We start from the raw sequence: 18,804 nt of genomic DNA on the forward strand, positions 1-18,804 counted from the left end.
TTGCTGTGTGTGCTTTAACTTTCTCCAATTACTTTTACACTTGCATTTTTTGAAGCAAACCTATGACTCCACAACTCATCATGTCCTGGTTGTCTCTTTAGAGAATAGGAAAGCAATGCATTATTTTCCAGCATTGCATACTGCTGCTTTCCACCCTGTTAAATTCAAGCATACCTTTCTACAGGACCGCAGCAAACCAGGGGCTTCTTCTCACTGTTATAAAAGTATGAAGCAATTGAGTAGGGAATGTTTCTGTCCAGCTATTTGTCATGGTGATGTCCTGTCTTCCAAAAACTTTGCAGAAAAAAAAAAAACTTTGGTACCTGCCTTTAACAATATTATATTAATATTATAAATATCAGCCTGGGAGAGGGCAGGGGTGGCTCTGCTCTTGGCAGAGTAGGTAAAGAACCACAAGTAAGAAAAACACCTCCCCCTCTTGGTATGAGAGTGGAAGGAGGAATGCAAAATAAAATAAAACTCATTATGAATATCCAAGTTTAAACATTTAATAGTGCACTTATTGAGTATATTCTGTACAAACATCTATACCAAGTTAAACATTTTCCTTTCTCTTGCTTAGATCATACTCATGTAAAGCACATTTACAATAGAAAACATAATTGAGGTACAAAAACCCAAAAAGAATATCTGAGGTATAAATACAGGTATATTTTAAATAATCTTTATCATGCTTAATCTATGTTTGACAGTACACTGTGGGCAAGTATACATGTTTACAATAGAATGGTATGTACAACATACAATTTTACAAATTCAAAAGTGTTTGATGTAGAAGAATATACAAGATTTTCCTACTCATGAGGAACATTGTTACAGGAAGTACTACATTATTTGCCATTTATAAAAAAAATCTTCATCAAAAAAGCTTAAAATAATACTGACAATGGTAAAAAAGTCTCAGTCAAGATTCCATCTTGCAACTCATTCATACCCTAGCCACAAAATACATTTATCACTTAATACTGCACCTTGAAAGCAAATCTTTACCTTTACAGTAAAACCTACAGAAAGACATCTTTCCAGAGGACCTCAGGACTTCCTACAGTTCATGTAAGTTGATTCCCAAGAAGAGAATATCCCAAAAGGGTTTAAAACACAACAAAACCAAAGACAAAACTGCACCCTCCTTTCTGCCTCCAAATATAACCTTCCAAACTGCTCACATGCAGGTTCTGTTCATGTTAACATGCAGCTTTTAGAAAAACAGGCAAAGTGGGGGTGAGTAAGAGAAAGAGTTTGTGTGATTCTCCCTAGCCAAGTCACCCCAGCTGCTACTGCAGGAGTCCTGCCACCTCCTGGCACCACAACTCCAGTGTTGACTTTTTTCCTCTTGAGCCATTAGAATACAATAAAATATATAAAAGCTCATTAAAACACCTATAGATAACGCAGTTAGGAGTAAAAGTAATGGACATTTTTGGTTTTTAACAACTGATGTTATTGGCTTTCCTCACCATTGCAGACATTTAATTTCAAAGCTGCTACATTGCTTAAAAGTGTATTTACTTAAAATTTGCTATAGAATTGCTCATCACTCCTAAAAGATCATCTGGATAAGGAGTGGACAGTAGCTGAAGCAAGCCTCTTGTAACATCTGCTTAGGGTTTTCAACAAGTTTAGAGCTGAGCAAAAGGCAGAACTAGCACATTCGAAGGATGGCTACTCCTGGTCCACAGGGGAGTCCCATTCTAGGTTGAACTGTATCCAGCATACTAAAATCCATTCTGGCTGCCTATCAGTGTACCAGACACATTTCAAATTCAACTTCTTCTATCCTTTCAACCATTAACACACTCATTCACACTTTAATCTCTGTGCAAACCTTTCTCTGCTTATCTCAGTGAGAACACATTGAAGAGTACCAACTATTCCAGTGGATACACCAGTCCCTCAATGCACTACAAATAAAATGACATGAGTATGTACATAAAGCTAAGTATTTCACATGGGAATGATGAGCCTTCACCATATTTTATAATATATTTTGCATTTAAAGAAATTTGCTTCTCAGAAGCAATTCAAACCATCTAATAGTAATTTTTTTATTTTTTATATTTTTATTTTTTGCACAGTTCTCCTATGTTTTCCAGTCGAGGCCTACTATAGACCTTACACAGACAGGAAGCAGCTTTAAAGTGTATGGTATGGCCACAGTCCTATAGTAATGCTCACAGTCAAGTTCTCACGCTGTCATCCCTTCATGACATGACTTGCAGGTGGAACACAGGACTGGTCTGCAGCGTGCAAGTCTCAGTTTTGGGTAATGTCTATGTTGCTGAGGTGGGGAGTGCATGGCTGTTCCTCTTCAGTAGTCACCTGGATTTTACTTCCTTGCTCTCAGGACTCTGCTGACTGAAAGAGTCTCGTATCTTAACAACTTCTGATGCACACAAGTGTCCGAAAGACTTGGTGTACCAGTCTGGCATGTGGCCCCTGTTTCATGGAGGAAAACGGAATGATGAGTTAGGTACCAGTGACTTTGTATGTATTTTCTTAGTCACAATCAAATCTGTATCTAGCTGGTTAAATGCCTGACTAGGAAATCTCCTTAGTACTGCTTACTGCACAGCTCAACCCTAGTAGATTTGCTCAAAAGCAAGTTTGCCGCAGTAAGGAAAAGTTATGGAAAGTTTTGTGACAACCTGGTTCTCTTTACTAGCTTAGTATTAAAATTAACATGTCCTTGCATCCAATATGACTGTTAGAGGAAAGGTTGGGGTTGTATACCAGTAGTGGTAGTGGAATACATACTGGAGGCTTCTAATGCAACAAACTACTGCTACCAGATGTGCACTGAAGCCAACTTTCTGTGACATCTCAGAGACCTGTGTGTTTGCCTTTGGGAAGGATGTACGACTGCCCAAGCTAAAGTCTGTTGAACTAAGTTTTCCACTGACCACACTGAAACTATACAAGAGAAGTTACCACCTCCAAAGGACAAAATTGAATTTCCTACCTTAAATCAATTCTGCACATGTAGGTAAGTTTTGATTTTCCTGACCCGCAGGGCTCAATCAGATACCTCGACAGGAGCACATTGACTCTAACACCTGCCACAGGAGCCCGGTCATGGTCCACTGAGGTTGCTAGAAGCACACAGGCTCCTTTGGGGAAGTTTGTCCTCCATGTCCTAAGAAAAAAGAAGAAAACCAAAAATCTTTTATTTGACAAACAGGAAGAAGTCAAGCATCTAAGAAGAATTCAAATTAGGCACAAATAGATGTTTACCAGTACAGCTGATATTATAAAGAAATAAGCAAGGTTGCCATATGTGTAAGATATAAACATATGAATGTCTTACCTTAAGACTACGAAGTCCCTGGCTGGATGAGGTGCCATGCTGTTCTGGACATACTGGTATATATCTGTCTGGCTATCCAAAGGCTCAATTACTTTGGATTCTATAAGATCTTCATCCCAAAGATGCTGCTCTTTAAGTAAACGATTTAAAACATCCTCTGGTGTAGCTGAGATTTCAATGGTAGTTTTCCATAATCGGAGTGGGGGACCTTCACATACCTGGGGAAAAGTAGCAGAGTCCTTAATTTTACTCTTCCTTACATTTTCTTTTTCAAGTTTATTTTTTAAAGAATCTTACTGAAATACTTCTCCATCTGGTAGTTCTGAGCTGTACAAGATCAGGGATGAGAAATTTCTTTCTTACTGCCTGCAAAGTGACTCAGCTTGTTAAGGCTTTGCACGTGTGAGTGAAGGTGTGTAAATTCAATACAGTGAACATTCCTTGACTGGATGAACAGAAGAACACAAATCAGTGTATGTTGGCAAACTACTGCTGAAAGACATGGTGTTTCTATATGGTGTGCAACTACATCACAAGATCAAGGGTTTTTTCTAGTATCTGTCTGCAAAGTAAAGATGTGTACTGAACCTTCTGTAATATCCTATGTCACAAGAGAGCTAAAACCCAGAGCTGCGGTGTGAGCGGCAGGGAGGGTTCATACCTTCTTGTACGCCAGCTCTGCTTGCTCTGATGTGGAGCAGCTGACCCAGCCTTTAAACTTCTCCTTCATCTCCTTGAGCAAGTCTTCCACGCAGTCCTGGAGGTAGCAGTGGTAGTCAGAGGGCTCAGTGTTGCTGCTGCTGCCCCGGAGCTCCTCCAGGCTGAGGGGACGCAGGTCCTGCTCCGTGTACGAGTTCCGACCCCTGCTCATTTCTTCCGGTATCTGAGAGGTGACAAGGGTGAAATCATCCTCTTGCAGCTCTCTCCCCAGATCACTGCATTAGTCTAGCAGCTCAACAGCCACAGGGACATGTGTATGTCACTTTTGTAAGTGATGGAACGTGTATGTGTCAGGTTAAGTGCTCAATATGAAGAAATGCCAAAATTAGGTTTTTGACTTTGATTTAACTCAAATTAGTCTCTCTTTTATGGGGTGTCTTATTTTATTCTGTGGAGTATTCCCCTTTACTACACAACTAGATTCATTCCCACAGCACAGTTTATCCTGCAAACTAAAGGAAAAAGGGAACATTGTCAGCTGTAAGAAAAGAGACAGGCATGTCTTCAGTTGAGGGCTCTGAAAAGATTTGATGACAGTGAGGAAAACCAGGACTCGACTTGTCTGCTTCTCCATCACAGGCCCTAGAGGGAGCATGCTTTAGTTTCTACAGATCCTTCAACCTATGATTTGACAGTGTTACGTTCCAGGATGCTTTTGTGGCCTGTCTTGCTAACTCTTGGGAATTTAAGAATAAAATGAGCACTGAAATTCCTGGCAATAGCTTCTTGCTTTGTAATGAGAGCTGAGTTCACAGACCCTCATGGCTGCACAATAAAAATTTGAAAATGTATTCCAAATGCAGCTTGGATGCAACAAAAATGTGCCAAACCCCACAACTGCCTCCTGACTTGAGAGCACCAAATCAACTCTCTTCCATTCTGGCACCACTTCTAATTCATGTATGCACAGAGATCAGGATGCAAAGGTTTTTAAAAAGCTATTTATCATGTGTTAAACTTCATTAAAATAAAGAGATATTCCTAGCTTTTCAGTATACAGCAGATCTAAGACATCTTAATCAATATTCCAGCCACCAGAGGTGTTTTACCTGAAAGAGTTTCTTGCATTCAGCAATCATATGAGCTAGCCCTTGGGTTGCAGCCAAATTTTCATTTAGGTCCTTTTGATCGGGTTTGCCCAGGCTTGGTTTCCTTTGCATCACCCTTCAGGGAAAAGAGCACACACATACACAAATCCAGTTATTTGTTGCAGAGCAAAGACATGTTTGGGAAGAAAACAGTAGGATTCCCACATCTGCTCGTGATTTAGGGCAGTGCTGCCTGGTACCAAATATTGGCAAGGTGCTGCCAACTTCTCTTGCTACTCTTTCTACGCCTTTTTTTGGGAAAACCCTTCCTCCACCCACATTTTTTTTCTTTCTTATGAAATTGTTTATATTTTAACAAATCTTCAACAAAAGGTAAGATCCCATAACCGTTCTACAGCCGGTGCTCTCTGAGGTGATCACAGCTGGCAGGATCAATCCCAGACTATGCCTGTTGCATCGCTGCCAGCTGTGCTACGGGACCAGCAGCAGTGAGCCCTGCTCCCAAAAACCTACCTTGGGGAAGAATTCTCTCTTTTGAGAGTGTTCAAGTGGAAGAGAGAAGGTGCTAAGCAGACGGCCAGGTTTGTTGGTGTCATCTGGTTTTCCTTCACTGCAGCTGTGACATCACTCAGGAAATAGAGAAGAATCTGGAGGACCTCCCTGTTCTCATCAGGTAAAAGCATAATGGCAGCCTTGATAGCCTGGAGACGCTGATCCTTTGGCACATCTGCATAATATTAGTAATTCTCTCATCAGCCCATTGATTTTCCACACACACAGCATGAATACATCCCAAAGCAAACTCCAGCTTCAAATATTTGACTTGAGTTTGAAGTGATTTCCTTCAGGATGCATACCATTTGTAGGAATTGTGAAGGAATGTTTTTTAACCCACTGGTTTAACTACCCTCAGCTATTTCCTGCCTCACAAGAAATGCAAGCAAGAAGCTGTGCCTAGGCCAGAGTTAATTTTAGATTTAGCTTCAACAGCTACATGCTCCTGCGGATGCACTAAAAGGACAGAAGCCTGGATTCAGGCAAGGAATGAGCAAACATAGTCCAGCCAACTTAGAAGTTCTTTGGCTTGCAAAGAAATTTAAAACATGAATGCATTTTAGAGTAGGTAAATTAAATAAATTAGCTAGCAAACCTTTTCAACAGTGATGTCATAAAACATCCAGAAAGTGCTTTACCGAACAGAGAGGGTTACTTTATTGAGCAGATCATTCAAAGTCATGCAGTGGAAAAAGAAAGTCCACGCTGTGAAGCCCCATACCATTAAACAGCTCCTTGGTTACGAAAAACAAACAGCCATTGGAAAGATTTGATGTGTCCTTATATAAAGCTTTCTCCTCCAAATGAAACAACCCAGACCAGATCTGCTTCTTATAAAGCGATTTCCAATAAGCCACCTCTGAAGACAACATCAGAGTCTGAGTCCTCGAGCATTTATATCATCATTAGCAGCCTACCACCCTCACTGCATGTGTCATACTACACATGGTGCTACCCAGGTACTTAATTGGTATTTGCTTTGGGCTTCAGCAACTTTGTAAGGCTAGCAGGTCAGTTTAAAAAGCAGCTTTAAGCAAAAATCCACTGTTTTCCATGCTTTCCTCTCAATCAGTTCAGAGCATATTCAAGCCATGTGCGTTCCAGTGTGCAGCCTGCTGCATAGCACCAAAGCAAAGGGAAATTTTTCCCTTTGCAGGGAAGCTTTTCCCTTTGCATGGAAGCAAAATTTACAGCTGTTTTAAGGCTCTTTGCTTTACACATAGATAATACTTCCCGACCACCTCTGGGGATTCCTCAGACCTACCACCTGCAAAAGGAAAGGAATAGAAACTCTGCAATGCTCTGTCAAACTTTTTTTGGCTCTAAACCCATAGAGCTGCTGTTTAATATGCATGGAAGTGGAGAGTCTGCTTAATTTTCTCCATAAACCTGTTTGGGAATCCAAACACACACACAAAAATGCTTGCACTGAAAAAATGGTCTGTACGATATTTTAAAACATCATTTCCACCTCTGGAGCTCTGATGGAAATTCCTGTAACCTTTTTGTATTTATTTCTTTTCACAAGCATTGATAACACATTTTTTTATGTGATCACATTTTTGATAATCACATTTTTTATGTGATTTACTCTGAAAACTTTATCGTACTTATCTGTAAAGTAGCTACAAGTCAGTACCAGAAAAGCTTACCACTTAGAGGTTGTTTTTAAACAGCTGAGGTGAAGGGTAGCAGAAAATGAACTATAAGAAAGTAAAAACTTTTGGTTGCTTTGCCAATCCCCTCAAAAGCCCCAAACTCTGTTCATGTAGTGTTTACTCTGCTTGTCTACTTAGCCACATGAGATGTGGCTTATTTTCAAATCATAATATCAAGTATGGTCAAAGAAGAGAAGAAAATTTAGAGCAAGTGAGGAAGGATTTATATTTTTTCCTGAACTAGAGAGAAAGGTGAAATTAAAAGAAGTTGTACTATCAATTTTTATAAAACTACAATGCAAAAAATCCACTCATTAGAGGTGGCCTGAACTTCTCCTGCTGGAGAAAGGCAAAGACCAACATAAGAAACACCTGTAGTGCCCAGAGCAGCAGTGTTACAAAGTTCCACCCTTGCTACACAAATGACCATTTGTTATCTGCTGCAGAATCTCACACTTACACTGGTATATCTGTAAGAAGGTCTCGGAGAGTTTGTTGGTCATGAGAGGCTCAGGGAGATCACGGAAGAATTGCTTTAACATGTCTGCTACATCATAGGCAGACTGGCCTTCGTAGTTGACGCTGTCTGTGGAACTCTCATTCATCTGACGCAAAGCCTGAATTCTTGATTTGACTCCAGATTTCCTAAACAGTCCAACCTAAATACACGTATAAAAGTAAATACATTTATAATGAATCTAGAAAATTTAAAATGTAAGCATGCTCTTTAGCTTCTTAAGTATGGGCTCTAATTTTGTGGAAAGCTTTCCACACACTAATTATCTATTTTGTCCTGTTTTGAGTCTACTTTTTTCAGCCTGACCCAGGAACAATAAAAACACATGGAAAGCTGGGTTTTGGGTGGTGCATGCATGTGGAATAAGAGAATAACAGAACACACCTGATCCAGACAGTGGTTGCGGAGGTACCGCATGGCTTGCTGAATGCTCTGGGGAAGAGGCTGCCCCGTGCGCTGCACATTCACTTGCAGTGGCACTCCAAACACATTTCGGTCTTTATAATCTGGCACCTTTATTCTTTTCATAAACTTTGGTACTGCCCTATTTAAGCAAATGGAATGACACATTGAATTAAACCTCTGCTGATTATCTCCTGTATTTCCAGTGATTTGGAAAGTAAGTGAAACTAAGTGAAACGCTTTTAGTAACATGAACAATAGTGACAGTATAAATTAGTTAATCCACTCCGGGCTGGAAAGGGTGAGAGGAAAGAAAACAAGAGTTTCTCTAAGAGAAAGGCTTGACATTTGGGGCAGTATGCTGCCTCTAAGTATTAATGTGGTGCTACTCCATCAATATTAGGAGGACGAAAGCTACAGGGTAAAACTGCAGGGGCCAGATTGAATTGCAAAAGAGTCAAAATAAATCTTGCGGTCAGTGACCCCTTATAACACTGCTTCTTTAGGTTTCAGGAAAGATGGGCATTTGAACAATGAGCTTTTGTATGTCAACTACTTGTTCTGCAAAGTCCTCAAACTGGGTCCACCACCCACCAGTGTGCAGAACAGCAGGAAACTGATGTAATACATTTGAGTTTGTCAGCTAAAAACTTTGGCTCTATAAACAACCCCTTTGAGGGACCCCCCTCCTTGTCAGCCAGTGACTTTTGTTACCCCCACCTCCCACTCCAGTTTCATTGAGAGGCTTTTCCATCTGCTTATGACTCCAAGGAAAAAGTTACTAAACACAAAAGAATGATTTACCCCTGAGTCCCCCAGAGTATTGGTTTTATAAAGGGAAAAAAAAAGGCACTAAAATGTGAAAATATTGAGGTCATTTTCCTAAACAAGGAGGAAAGCTAAGGTCCAGTGTAACAACTAATAGGACACAGTAGCAATGAAAACAGGGAGACATTTAACATTTCAACATACAGTACAGCTATAAAAACAGTGCACTGGATTTACAGCTGACTAATCTGTTACACAGTAAAACAGAACCAATTTGTATTGCCATATAGTTAAGTTTAGGGCATTATTGATACATGTATGAATAATACTTGCTTTGTCAAAAAACATGCCAATGGAATGTGAAAAAACACATTGCGATCTCCACTGAGAATCTGAAGCATGCAGGGATAACTGGTCAATACTTATTTCTGTCTTTCAGAACAAACAACTTCTGTATTTAGAAAGACTGACATAATAACAGCCTTTGAACAGGAGGTACTTTGATGCCGAAGCTAAATACTCTCCATGACTCCTGGGGAAGGGAGGAGGCTGGCCTGTGGTAGGGACAAGAAAAATTTTATTTGCGTCCTTTGCATCCTGAAGGTTACACAAGCTGTACTGCAGATACTATAATAAAAGAGCTTTCTATTTCATTCTTCTGACAAAAAATATTCAACTGGGTTACAAACACCTGGCCACAGCAGAAATTGCTGCCTACAAAAAAATTCCATGGTTCTCTCAACCTTTCTACTTCTCTCCATCTCTTTTGCTAATTGATTTATGGTGCCTTAGAAAGGGAAAACAGAATTTTGGCTATTACTACTAGATACTAGAATTAAGAGAAATTTACACTATTCAATTACATAATTATGTAAATGAAATAATGCAAATATTTAAGAATAACTTATTTAAGAATAACCTATTTAAGAAAAAAAGCGAGCCTATTAAGATTGGTTGCAATTTGTGCCACTGCTTGCTAACTGCCTCAATAAACAAGTGGTCCTTCTTTTGCTATAGACACTTCTTCCTCTTCTGAACATCTTCCTCTTGTGAAAGCTGGTCTGTACTTCATCGCTTTGGTTCCCTCACATGTCCCCATAAACACATCTCTGATGCCTAATAGGATTACACTTACGTAAAGGGTTAGTGATTTTAGCCCCGTCTTAGGAAACCACAAATCACTGTCAGCACAGGCTGGAGGAAGAAGTGCAAATATGGAAAAAGAGGGATTGGATGGATGCATTACATCTTTCCAAACGTTGTCTGGGACAAACACAACTGTCATGCTTGCATAGTCAGACTCTCTATACACAGCTCCGTGTCCTTACCAGCTGAAACCATGCTTGTTGGAAGGTGTGTACTTCTCCAGGAGAGCAGTCAGCTTCAGGAGAGAGTACTTCTGCAGCAGGTTCATCTGTGCCACGGACTGGCAGTTGATCTGCAGTGATGCCGAGCTGAGGCTGGGCCGGTGGGAACTCTGGAAGCTGTGCCACCTTAGCTTGTGCCTGTGGAGAAGATGGCAGAGAAAGGGCAGGTTACTGAAGTGTCTCTGCAAGGTCTCTGCAAGACACGTGCAGGAATTAATGCAAATGTACTGCTGAGATCCCTGCCCTTGGCGGCTGCATTCTTCTGAGATTTTACAGGCATCAGCCAGCGGCGTCTGCCTCACCTGGCGTGATGCAGCATGGGCAGGTGCTTCACATGGGAATGTGCACTCTGAGCTGACCCACAGCTCAGTGCTAGCTACACAGCCCTAGCAGACATCCTCCAAGGGCTCCAACACCTTTCTCCCAAAGTCCTTTCAGTATTAGGGAATCAAAAATATCCATTAAGAAAAAATTGCCTGAATTTTTAAGACATATCAAATAGGGACTCTGCACTTCTAAAAGTCCCATTAAGTTTATACAAGCAGTTGAAGATGACTAAATTATTTGCATCACTTTTAAAGGAAAACTGGAAACAAAGCTAGAAAGAATTAAAATCCTTGCTCTGCTCACACTACAAAATACAGCCATGGTAAAACTCCCAGCAGAATCTGGAGGGCATTGGAACTCCCTAGTCTCCCACTGTGCTACAGTGATCAAGAGAAAGCAATCAAGTCTCATTTTCCCCACAGATTTAGTGCCCTGGCATGCTATTAGAAACAGCCTGCTACTGAAAAATGCAATTTTTTGAAACAGTCTAAAAGTCAAGGCTTTTACTACATACTGACACAAACCACAACATACTTACTCTTGGTTCTCCTAGCCAGCTTAAAAAGTGATTAATCCTACTTGATGGCCCTCACCTCCCATGCGCCATTTCAGTTTAAAGAATTATTGTGCCCCAAAACTGTGTTAACATTGCTTTTTCAACAACAACTCAGGCTGAACATACAAACATACAGCTATGAATTGTAGGAACCACAAAGTCTTGCCCAAATATTTCTCCTGTCCATAATGGTTTTGGGAAACAATGGAACAGCACATGTGTGCTTGAACAGCCACAGCTTCTACTGCACCTTAACTAAGTGTGATGCAGCTACTATAGAGCTGCTTGGGTTGGAGGGGACATTCCCAGGCTACCCCAAGTCCTAATGCTTGTGATCTCACCTGCTGGAACGTGTCAGCGATGCACCAACCCCAGAGTCTCTCCTGTCCTGGATCCCTGTGGGCTCTTCCGTTTCATTCAGTGAATTCCCTGTACTGTCAAGATCACTTGGTGTTCTTCGATCATTATCTACATCAAGGTGAATCTGCTTTGGAGAGGAAGGACATGGGGAGATGGAGTCGAGTGCTGAGTCAGAATCCCCTTCATCTGAGAACTTCTCTGACCACTGGTTCACTATTCTTTGCATCCCTTTGACATGGTATAGGATGTCGTCTAGTTCTGGGAATATGTCTTCATTTTCGAGGTCGGCCAGGTCACTTGTACTGGAATACAGGATTGAACCTGGCACATTGTCGTAAATACTCAGGCGGCTGCTCATTGAACTGGAGGAGTTGCGCCTTTTTCCCATGCCTAGCTCTTTGGAGCTGTCACCACTGTTCTCCCTCTGAAGGGTGAGGTGGCCATGTCCATGGAAACTCCCTGTCCTCCAGTTCACAGACGTGTTGCTTTCTGTAGGGGAGAAGTTGCCATTGGAAAGCGCTTTGGGAAAAGTGCCGGGCTTATGATCCTCAGGGATAAAAAACACGGTGTCTTCCGCAAAACTGCCCCGGTTCTTGAAGTTCTGCTCCATCACATCGCTGAACGTTGACTGATTGAAGGGGTCAAAGCCTTCCAGGTACATGCCCACCCTTTTGTTGTAGGCACTGAGGCTGCGTGTTCGTGTGACAGGACTGGGCGTGCTGACAGCACTGCTCGTCTCAGACTGACTACTGCTGCTGCTGGTCTGGGTGGAATTGGAGACACTCCTCTTTCGTACCATAGGGAAGTTGATGTGATTGCCATTGAGGGTGGAAATCTCCACGCAGTTAAGTTGTTTCAGTTTGTCCTCATCCATGCCCTCCTGCAGGATTGGCCCACTAATAATCAGGCCAAGCTTTGAAGGAGCTTTGCTCTTGCCATGGTGAGAACTCTTGATTTTAAGACTCTCCATTCTCTTGAGCAGGCTCTTTGTTTTGGACTTGGCATTCTTCTCATTGGCTTTTGTATTGAAGCTGAAGCTATTCAGTTCCCTGGGCGAGGGCAGGCTGCTGGATGAGTCATCGTTGGCTACAAAATTGCTCGATGAACAGACGCTCACTACTGAGTTTGTCCTGGTGGTAGACGCCTCGCTCTGCAGGGTTTGTTGGTGGCTGCTGGTGCTGCTGATGCTCAGAATAGAAGCCACCTCCTGGCGTTCGCTGAGGTCTGTGAGCACACTCTCCCGGCTTGCTGCGTTCGTCAGGTGAGGAGGAGCTTCTGGGGACGGGATATTCAAGTCTGGTTTTGGAGGGAAGACATCAAACTCTTCAAGCCTTGACCACCTTTTGCTGTCCCTCTGAAAAGTCCATTTGCCGCTTATTGCACAAGGTTCATCTTCATCTGAATCTTCACTCTGCAAAGAAGAACCCTGAAAGTAATGCTTGCAAACTGCTCAAACAGCAAAGGCAATTGCATTTAAATACAATGTCCACTAAACTGCTTTAAGCATGACCTTGTTCTCACTGAATTTAAAGTGAAAACAGTCTTACTTCAGGGAGAGGAAGATTAGGTCATAAAGCCTGTCACGGGAAAAGATAACATGGTACAGGCAATATATTTTAATTGTTTTTAAATGCAGAAGATATAGCGTTCATAAAAAGAAACAAACAATACAATCTACTTTAAATTGTTCCATTTTAGAAACCCTAGTATCCATAGACTTAATTAATTGGTCACAGTGGATAGCCCCTCACATCAATGGAAATTCCTGGCATGCATAACATTTTAAACTGGAGTCAGTCAGGGGTTGGGGTCCCTCTGGACTCTCTCCAAAGCTACACTTTGTTGATAGTGGCTATATGTTTATACTCCTCTTTGCAATTATGAGATGTTTCTCATACATTCTGAATTTCAGTGGCTTAATTCCTTACCCATTTGGGAACTCTGTGACTAATGAGACAACAAAAGAAGCTCCTGCACTGGTAGAGTGTGATGGCTCCAGGCTCTTACCTGGTCCACTCTTCCTCCCACAGGCTAGCAGCTAACATTTTAAGAATGTTCTGTGAATTCTCTACTTCAGTCTAGCTTCAGGCAAACTTTAACACTCACAGATAGTGAGCAGCAAGAGCTCACTGACAGTGTAGCACGTAAGTAACTTGTAAATAACATGTTTGATGTATGAGTAATGCTTAGAGTACAATTACGCATACATCAATTACGCCTACAATCTTTTCATCTAAAAACTGAAAGGGAATGATCCTGACATAGTTGGTCTTCCAAATATATAGAAAGTTTCACATTGGAGGAATAAAACCAATGAAGGTATTTTAATATGACACCAGGAAACCACAAAATAATCTTTGGTGTTTAGAGTAAGAAACACTAATTGCCACCCAGCTCCATGAATTTCACTTCATTTGTTTAACTTGCTTTAATTTAAAAAGAACACATATGCATGCCCAAACTGTAACTATTTATGTGCTAAGACTACAAACATTTATTCTTTGAAAAACAAGTAAATTATTCATATTTCAAGTAGTTCATGTATGCATAATTCAGATCCTGATTATCTCCTACTTTCACTTTTTTTCTTTTTATAGGACATTTCATCAGCTCAGGAAAATAAGTGAAATACTGTATTTATTTCTTATGACTAAATACACATGTGACACAGAGCAAGCATAGTTTTCTTTGCCTCCCCACTACTGCAAACTACTTTTGTCCAAGACTCAGGTGAAAACCCAAGAATTCTGACTTGCTTATTAAAGTTTTCAGCAGGAAAGAAGTAATCTGAAACTGCCAGTGGATAATAATGATGGTTTGGGGGTGAATGAGATTGATTGGAAGGAAAAAAGGAGAAGTAAAGTAATTTTAATTTGCAAAGAATCAGTGGAAACATAAAGAAACATGTTTCTGTCAGCAGAATTCTTCTCTAGTGTTAAAAAGCTTTAAAAGCTAAGTATTGATTTTATTGACATCAATAATGAAAGGGAGTAGGCTCCAAGTCCATCTTCCAGAACATGGGTGGTTAATGAAATTCAGGAAGAACTGAAACAAAAGGTAACATCCAAATTCTGGAAGATCTGAGGTTTGGACCTGAAGTCAGGTCTGGCCTGACCTCTAATATCAACACTGTTAACAAGGCTCAGGAAAAAGGATGAGAAATCTTCTGGTGGTCATAAATGGCAATCCAGCTGTCTACCCCTACTTTTAAGGAGTTTCTACATATGCTGCCTCAGTGTGTTATCTTCTGGAGCTTGGATGCTCTTTCCAACATACCTCAAACAGATAGGGAAAGGGGATTAATTCCTGGTAAACAACCTCAGAGCATTTGTATGCATTCTTGTTAGGGGTAGGGCAGCATTGTATTGCCTTAACTCAATCATCTTTATCTGCAGTTGTCATATCCCAGGGGATGGTATCAATTACTGATCCCTCCTAGGACACACACATAGTTTTAAGACAGCTATTGAGTAGTACCTTATTAGCAAGTTGGTACTACTTTACTGAAATTACAGTAGATGCTCTCTTATTTCTTACCCTGCTCCACAGGAATCCTGAAGATTCAGGAAATACTTTTAATTCCTGCTGAGATCCCTGGAAACATGTGAACTTTCTGAAAAGGTAGCTGTTGTATTCTGAAAATATACTGGAAAGGAACCAATGTGCCTAATCCTTTCCTTTGCAGACCAAGCACAGTCTAACTGATTGTGTCTGCATCATAATAAAATAATACAACTCTAACATGATGACAGAGAACCAAAACTGAAGATGATGTCCAAGAGAGTGGTCTAACATTAAGGTCAGCTCACTGTGGCCATCAAGCCTACTCTATAAAATTCTGCCTGAGTGCAGGCAATAGGCATCAACAACAACCTCACTGGCAGAGAAGTCCGGTGCCTTTCACACTGGAAGCAGCATCCCAGGGAAAAGTTTGCTAGACAACCTTTATCCACTGCCAAGCCTTGCACTTTTCACTTAGTGAGAACACAAGAAGAAATGTAAGCAGATTTTTGACTTTTTTTGCTGTGTCCTTGCCAGGTTCTACTCCAGGTGTAATCCTAAACTGAAGCTAAACAATCTGCTAGATGTGGGGTTTTTTTTTCAGTTTTATTAATACATAGTGCTGGAACAGAAGAATTAAATAAACTTACCCTTTTCCTGTGGGGACTAATTTCTAGCTTCATCACTGCACATTTGTTTAAAGTATTTAAGCGCCTGCAAAGAGCAAAGGAAACCATATTAAGAGAATACAGCAGTGTTTTGACATAGGCTATTCCAGTTCAAAGCTTTTGTGAAGGCTGTCCCCAAACTGCTCTGCATACAAATAGCCACAAGCAGTTTCAATTAGAGCCCTAATTTACTTAACTATTAACCCATTACATTTGGCTGTACTCTAACTTCAGAGGGAGAGATGGATGACTATTTGTCACAATTACCTGAACCAAAGTAAAGAAAAGTTAATGGAAACTTGGACTAAATTGAGAAGTACATCACATCCTACAAATTGTAATCATTACATTTGTTCTAAATAGCAGACATCTGAACCCCGAAATAAAAATAAAAGTCTTCCAGTTTGACACTGGAAATATGTGACTATAATAAAAAAAGCATGCTGCTTTAAAATTGTACTTTACAAGCTGAAACTTCCCATATGAAAACTTATTTTCCACTTACTAGATGCCTATTTTGCTTTTGAACAATGATCATTTTCAATACAGTCCTGGGACAAGACCACTTGTCAGTTTAAAAAAAAACTCAACCAGAACACAGACCCAATTTCTGCTTCCTAACCTGAAAGTTTCTGTCACATATAAAAATATTTTTCTGAAGGACTAAAATTTAAACAAAAATAAATTGCTGCAGCAGCAATAGCTAACCAGCCTCTTTGTAAAATGTGACAGCAGTCTGGATAAATATCTTGAAGTAAAGTATGAATACATATGAGCATTCCTCTATTCCTCAGTGAGCTAATCTAGTCATCTGGTAGGTATCCCTAAAACAACTAAAAAATTATCTTTCTTCTTCTCTCTTCCCCAGTCACTCATTGTGCAGGACTGAGCACAAGCAGCTTAAAACACAGCAAAACTCAGTGCTATTTGTGACACAGCTCCAAGGCAGGTTAGGCTCAGCTAAGTGCAGGCTGCCATGGTCTCCTGCCTTTCTCTATGTCCTTGCCTTCTCAGGAACTGTTCCAAGGACATGGTTCAACTAAAATCTTTACTGGTAAGAAGGAAGGCAAAAGGAAGAAACAGGCTGGGCACAATGCAGAAGGCAGAAAAAGTGAAGCAGCAGTTTCATGGAAGTGATAGTTTAGTCCTGTGTCAATACTTCTGCTCATGAGGCTGTACTGCGGGTTTGATGAGGAGACTAACTGAGCTGAAAACCAATTTTTCAATATTTCTTGGAGTTGAATTTCCCCTGGGTCAGTACCCTGAGCTGCATGAAGAGTAGCGTGTGCAGGGAGGAGGCACATGAGTAGGGCTGCCCCTTTCATTAAACTGGACCACAACCCAAATTCAACGGAAGCAAAGCTGAGCTTTAAAAAGCCTAATTTATTCCAAAGGAAGTTATGTAATTTTCACATACAAATTCATTTGAGCAAAGTTCAAAGAAGACCCTGTATCTGCAGTTTTGAAAAACTAAAAAAGAAAAGAAATGCTGACATGCCCTATTGCTTCAAATGAATTTTCTCAGATTCATGAAACTTGCACTTGGATGTAGAAAATGTGTGCACAGAGAGAATTACTAGTTTCTTCTCTTTTCCCTTGCCTTTTATGCACAGGATTGGCTGCAGATGGTATTTACACAAGGCTTGATCCCGAAGCCATCAAAGAAAATGGGAAAGCTGCTACTGATGCTTTCGCTGCAGGTCATGAAGCAAAAAAGAAAAGACAGTTTGATCTATAATTAGACCCAGCCACAACACAGCAGAGAAGAAGAGGAACAGGAAGAATTGCCATGGGTCAAATAGCAGGGCAGTGGCAGGTTAGAAAAGTTATCCTGATCTCTCTTTTTTATCCAGATTCATCTTTGCTCTGAATTTGGAAGGCAAAAGGCTCAGTCCTGCAGGCTGCAGCTGGTGGGTACATGCACAAGTCCAGTGATTTCAGAGGAATTGTATTTATGGTACGGGTGAAGGGTGAATGTCCCATCTACATGCTAGCCACAAAACTGTTTGGTTTTTTTTCAAGAGGCCACACAAGCATCAGAAAGCTGCCTCCCTCTCTGCTATAAACACATTCTCCTCTCAAAGTCCTGGACCTCAAGACCAGGAAATATTAAACCGGTTTTAGTTCTATATTGTGTAATAATTTACAAATTTCACAGTGTTGCAACCTTTGACTTATGCAGAGAGAAGTTACCACTGAATCCCTGGATCAGGCTTTATCTTGCTCCAGCCTGTCTGACCACTAATAAAGACAATCTCTGATTTCACAAAGATTACATCCCCAGATTTCTCTCCTGCTTGACTAAAACCCCTGAGATAGGGGGAAAAGGGTAAAGCAAAGACCTTTATTTTCACAGAGGGTATTTAAAAAAAAAAAATCTCCCGGCACACATCTCACAAAAATTAGTACAAAGGCAAGATAAGGTAACCCCCAATGACTGAGGTTAAATTCAATAGCAGTGAGGCAAATAAAGTCTCTGTTATATATTTGACATGGATGCATCTCAAAACCAGTTTTCCTTTTAAAATCTAAATGCTCTGCAGCAATTGCATCAGGTCTGCAACTTCTATTACATACATCACACATCCTGCTTCACCTTCTGCTCAAATTCAGGAGTGCCAAGGTCCTTGAACTACACACCACTGAAAATACAGTACAATATGCAGAACTGCCTTCCAAACACATTAGTGTGTCTTAAAATCTAAGCTTACAGTTTGGTTTGTCAGGGTGAGATTTACCTATACAACGGTCATTAAACTTCACATATGCTTTACAGCCTGCACATTCATTTCCTACAGATCTTCTCATCAAATTGATGCTAGCTAACAAACCACAATTTTATCTTCTGGGTCTGGACCTTCTCCTTTGTTAACTCCACTCCCAGGTATAAGTTCACTTATCATTTCCTTACTGACAGTCAGCAGACCTGCCTCATTCTTTAGGTTTGTCTTATTCTGCCCAAACCTGTCTCAGTAACACCTTCCTGAAGACAAGATGGGAGACGGAGGGATGGGGCAGGATTGCTGCAGAC

General features: G+C 40.7%; 1 protein-coding gene across 3 annotated transcripts in view; it reads right to left on the minus strand.

Annotated features, from left to right (window-relative positions):
• Window positions 1–484: 484 nt before the first annotated feature.
• DLC1 (DLC1 Rho GTPase activating protein) overlaps window positions 485–18,804 on the minus strand; it is a 219,090-nt gene continuing 200,770 nt past the window's right edge. For all 3 annotated transcript variants that reach the window (XM_053940600.1, XM_053940599.1, XM_053940601.1), the window contains 11 exons: window positions 15,756–15,819; window positions 11,586–13,015; window positions 10,323–10,499; window positions 8,209–8,368; window positions 7,768–7,966; window positions 5,608–5,821; window positions 5,095–5,209; window positions 3,987–4,208; window positions 3,326–3,543; window positions 2,981–3,154; window positions 485–2,457 (listed from right to left, as the gene is read on the minus strand). In XM_053940600.1, the coding sequence (XP_053796575.1) occupies window positions 2,337–2,457; window positions 2,981–3,154; window positions 3,326–3,543; window positions 3,987–4,208; window positions 5,095–5,209; window positions 5,608–5,821; window positions 7,768–7,966; window positions 8,209–8,368; window positions 10,323–10,499; window positions 11,586–13,015; window positions 15,756–15,819 (3,094 nt within the window). In that variant the 3' untranslated portion in view covers window positions 485–2,336. The remainder of the gene's footprint in view (window positions 2,458–2,980; window positions 3,155–3,325; window positions 3,544–3,986; window positions 4,209–5,094; window positions 5,210–5,607; window positions 5,822–7,767; window positions 7,967–8,208; window positions 8,369–10,322; window positions 10,500–11,585; window positions 13,016–15,755; window positions 15,820–18,804) is intronic.

The sequence above is a fragment of the Vidua chalybeata genome, chromosome 4 (assembly GCF_026979565.1).
Source record: "Vidua chalybeata isolate OUT-0048 chromosome 4, bVidCha1 merged haplotype, whole genome shotgun sequence".
NCBI lineage: Eukaryota > Metazoa > Chordata > Aves > Passeriformes > Viduidae > Vidua > Vidua chalybeata.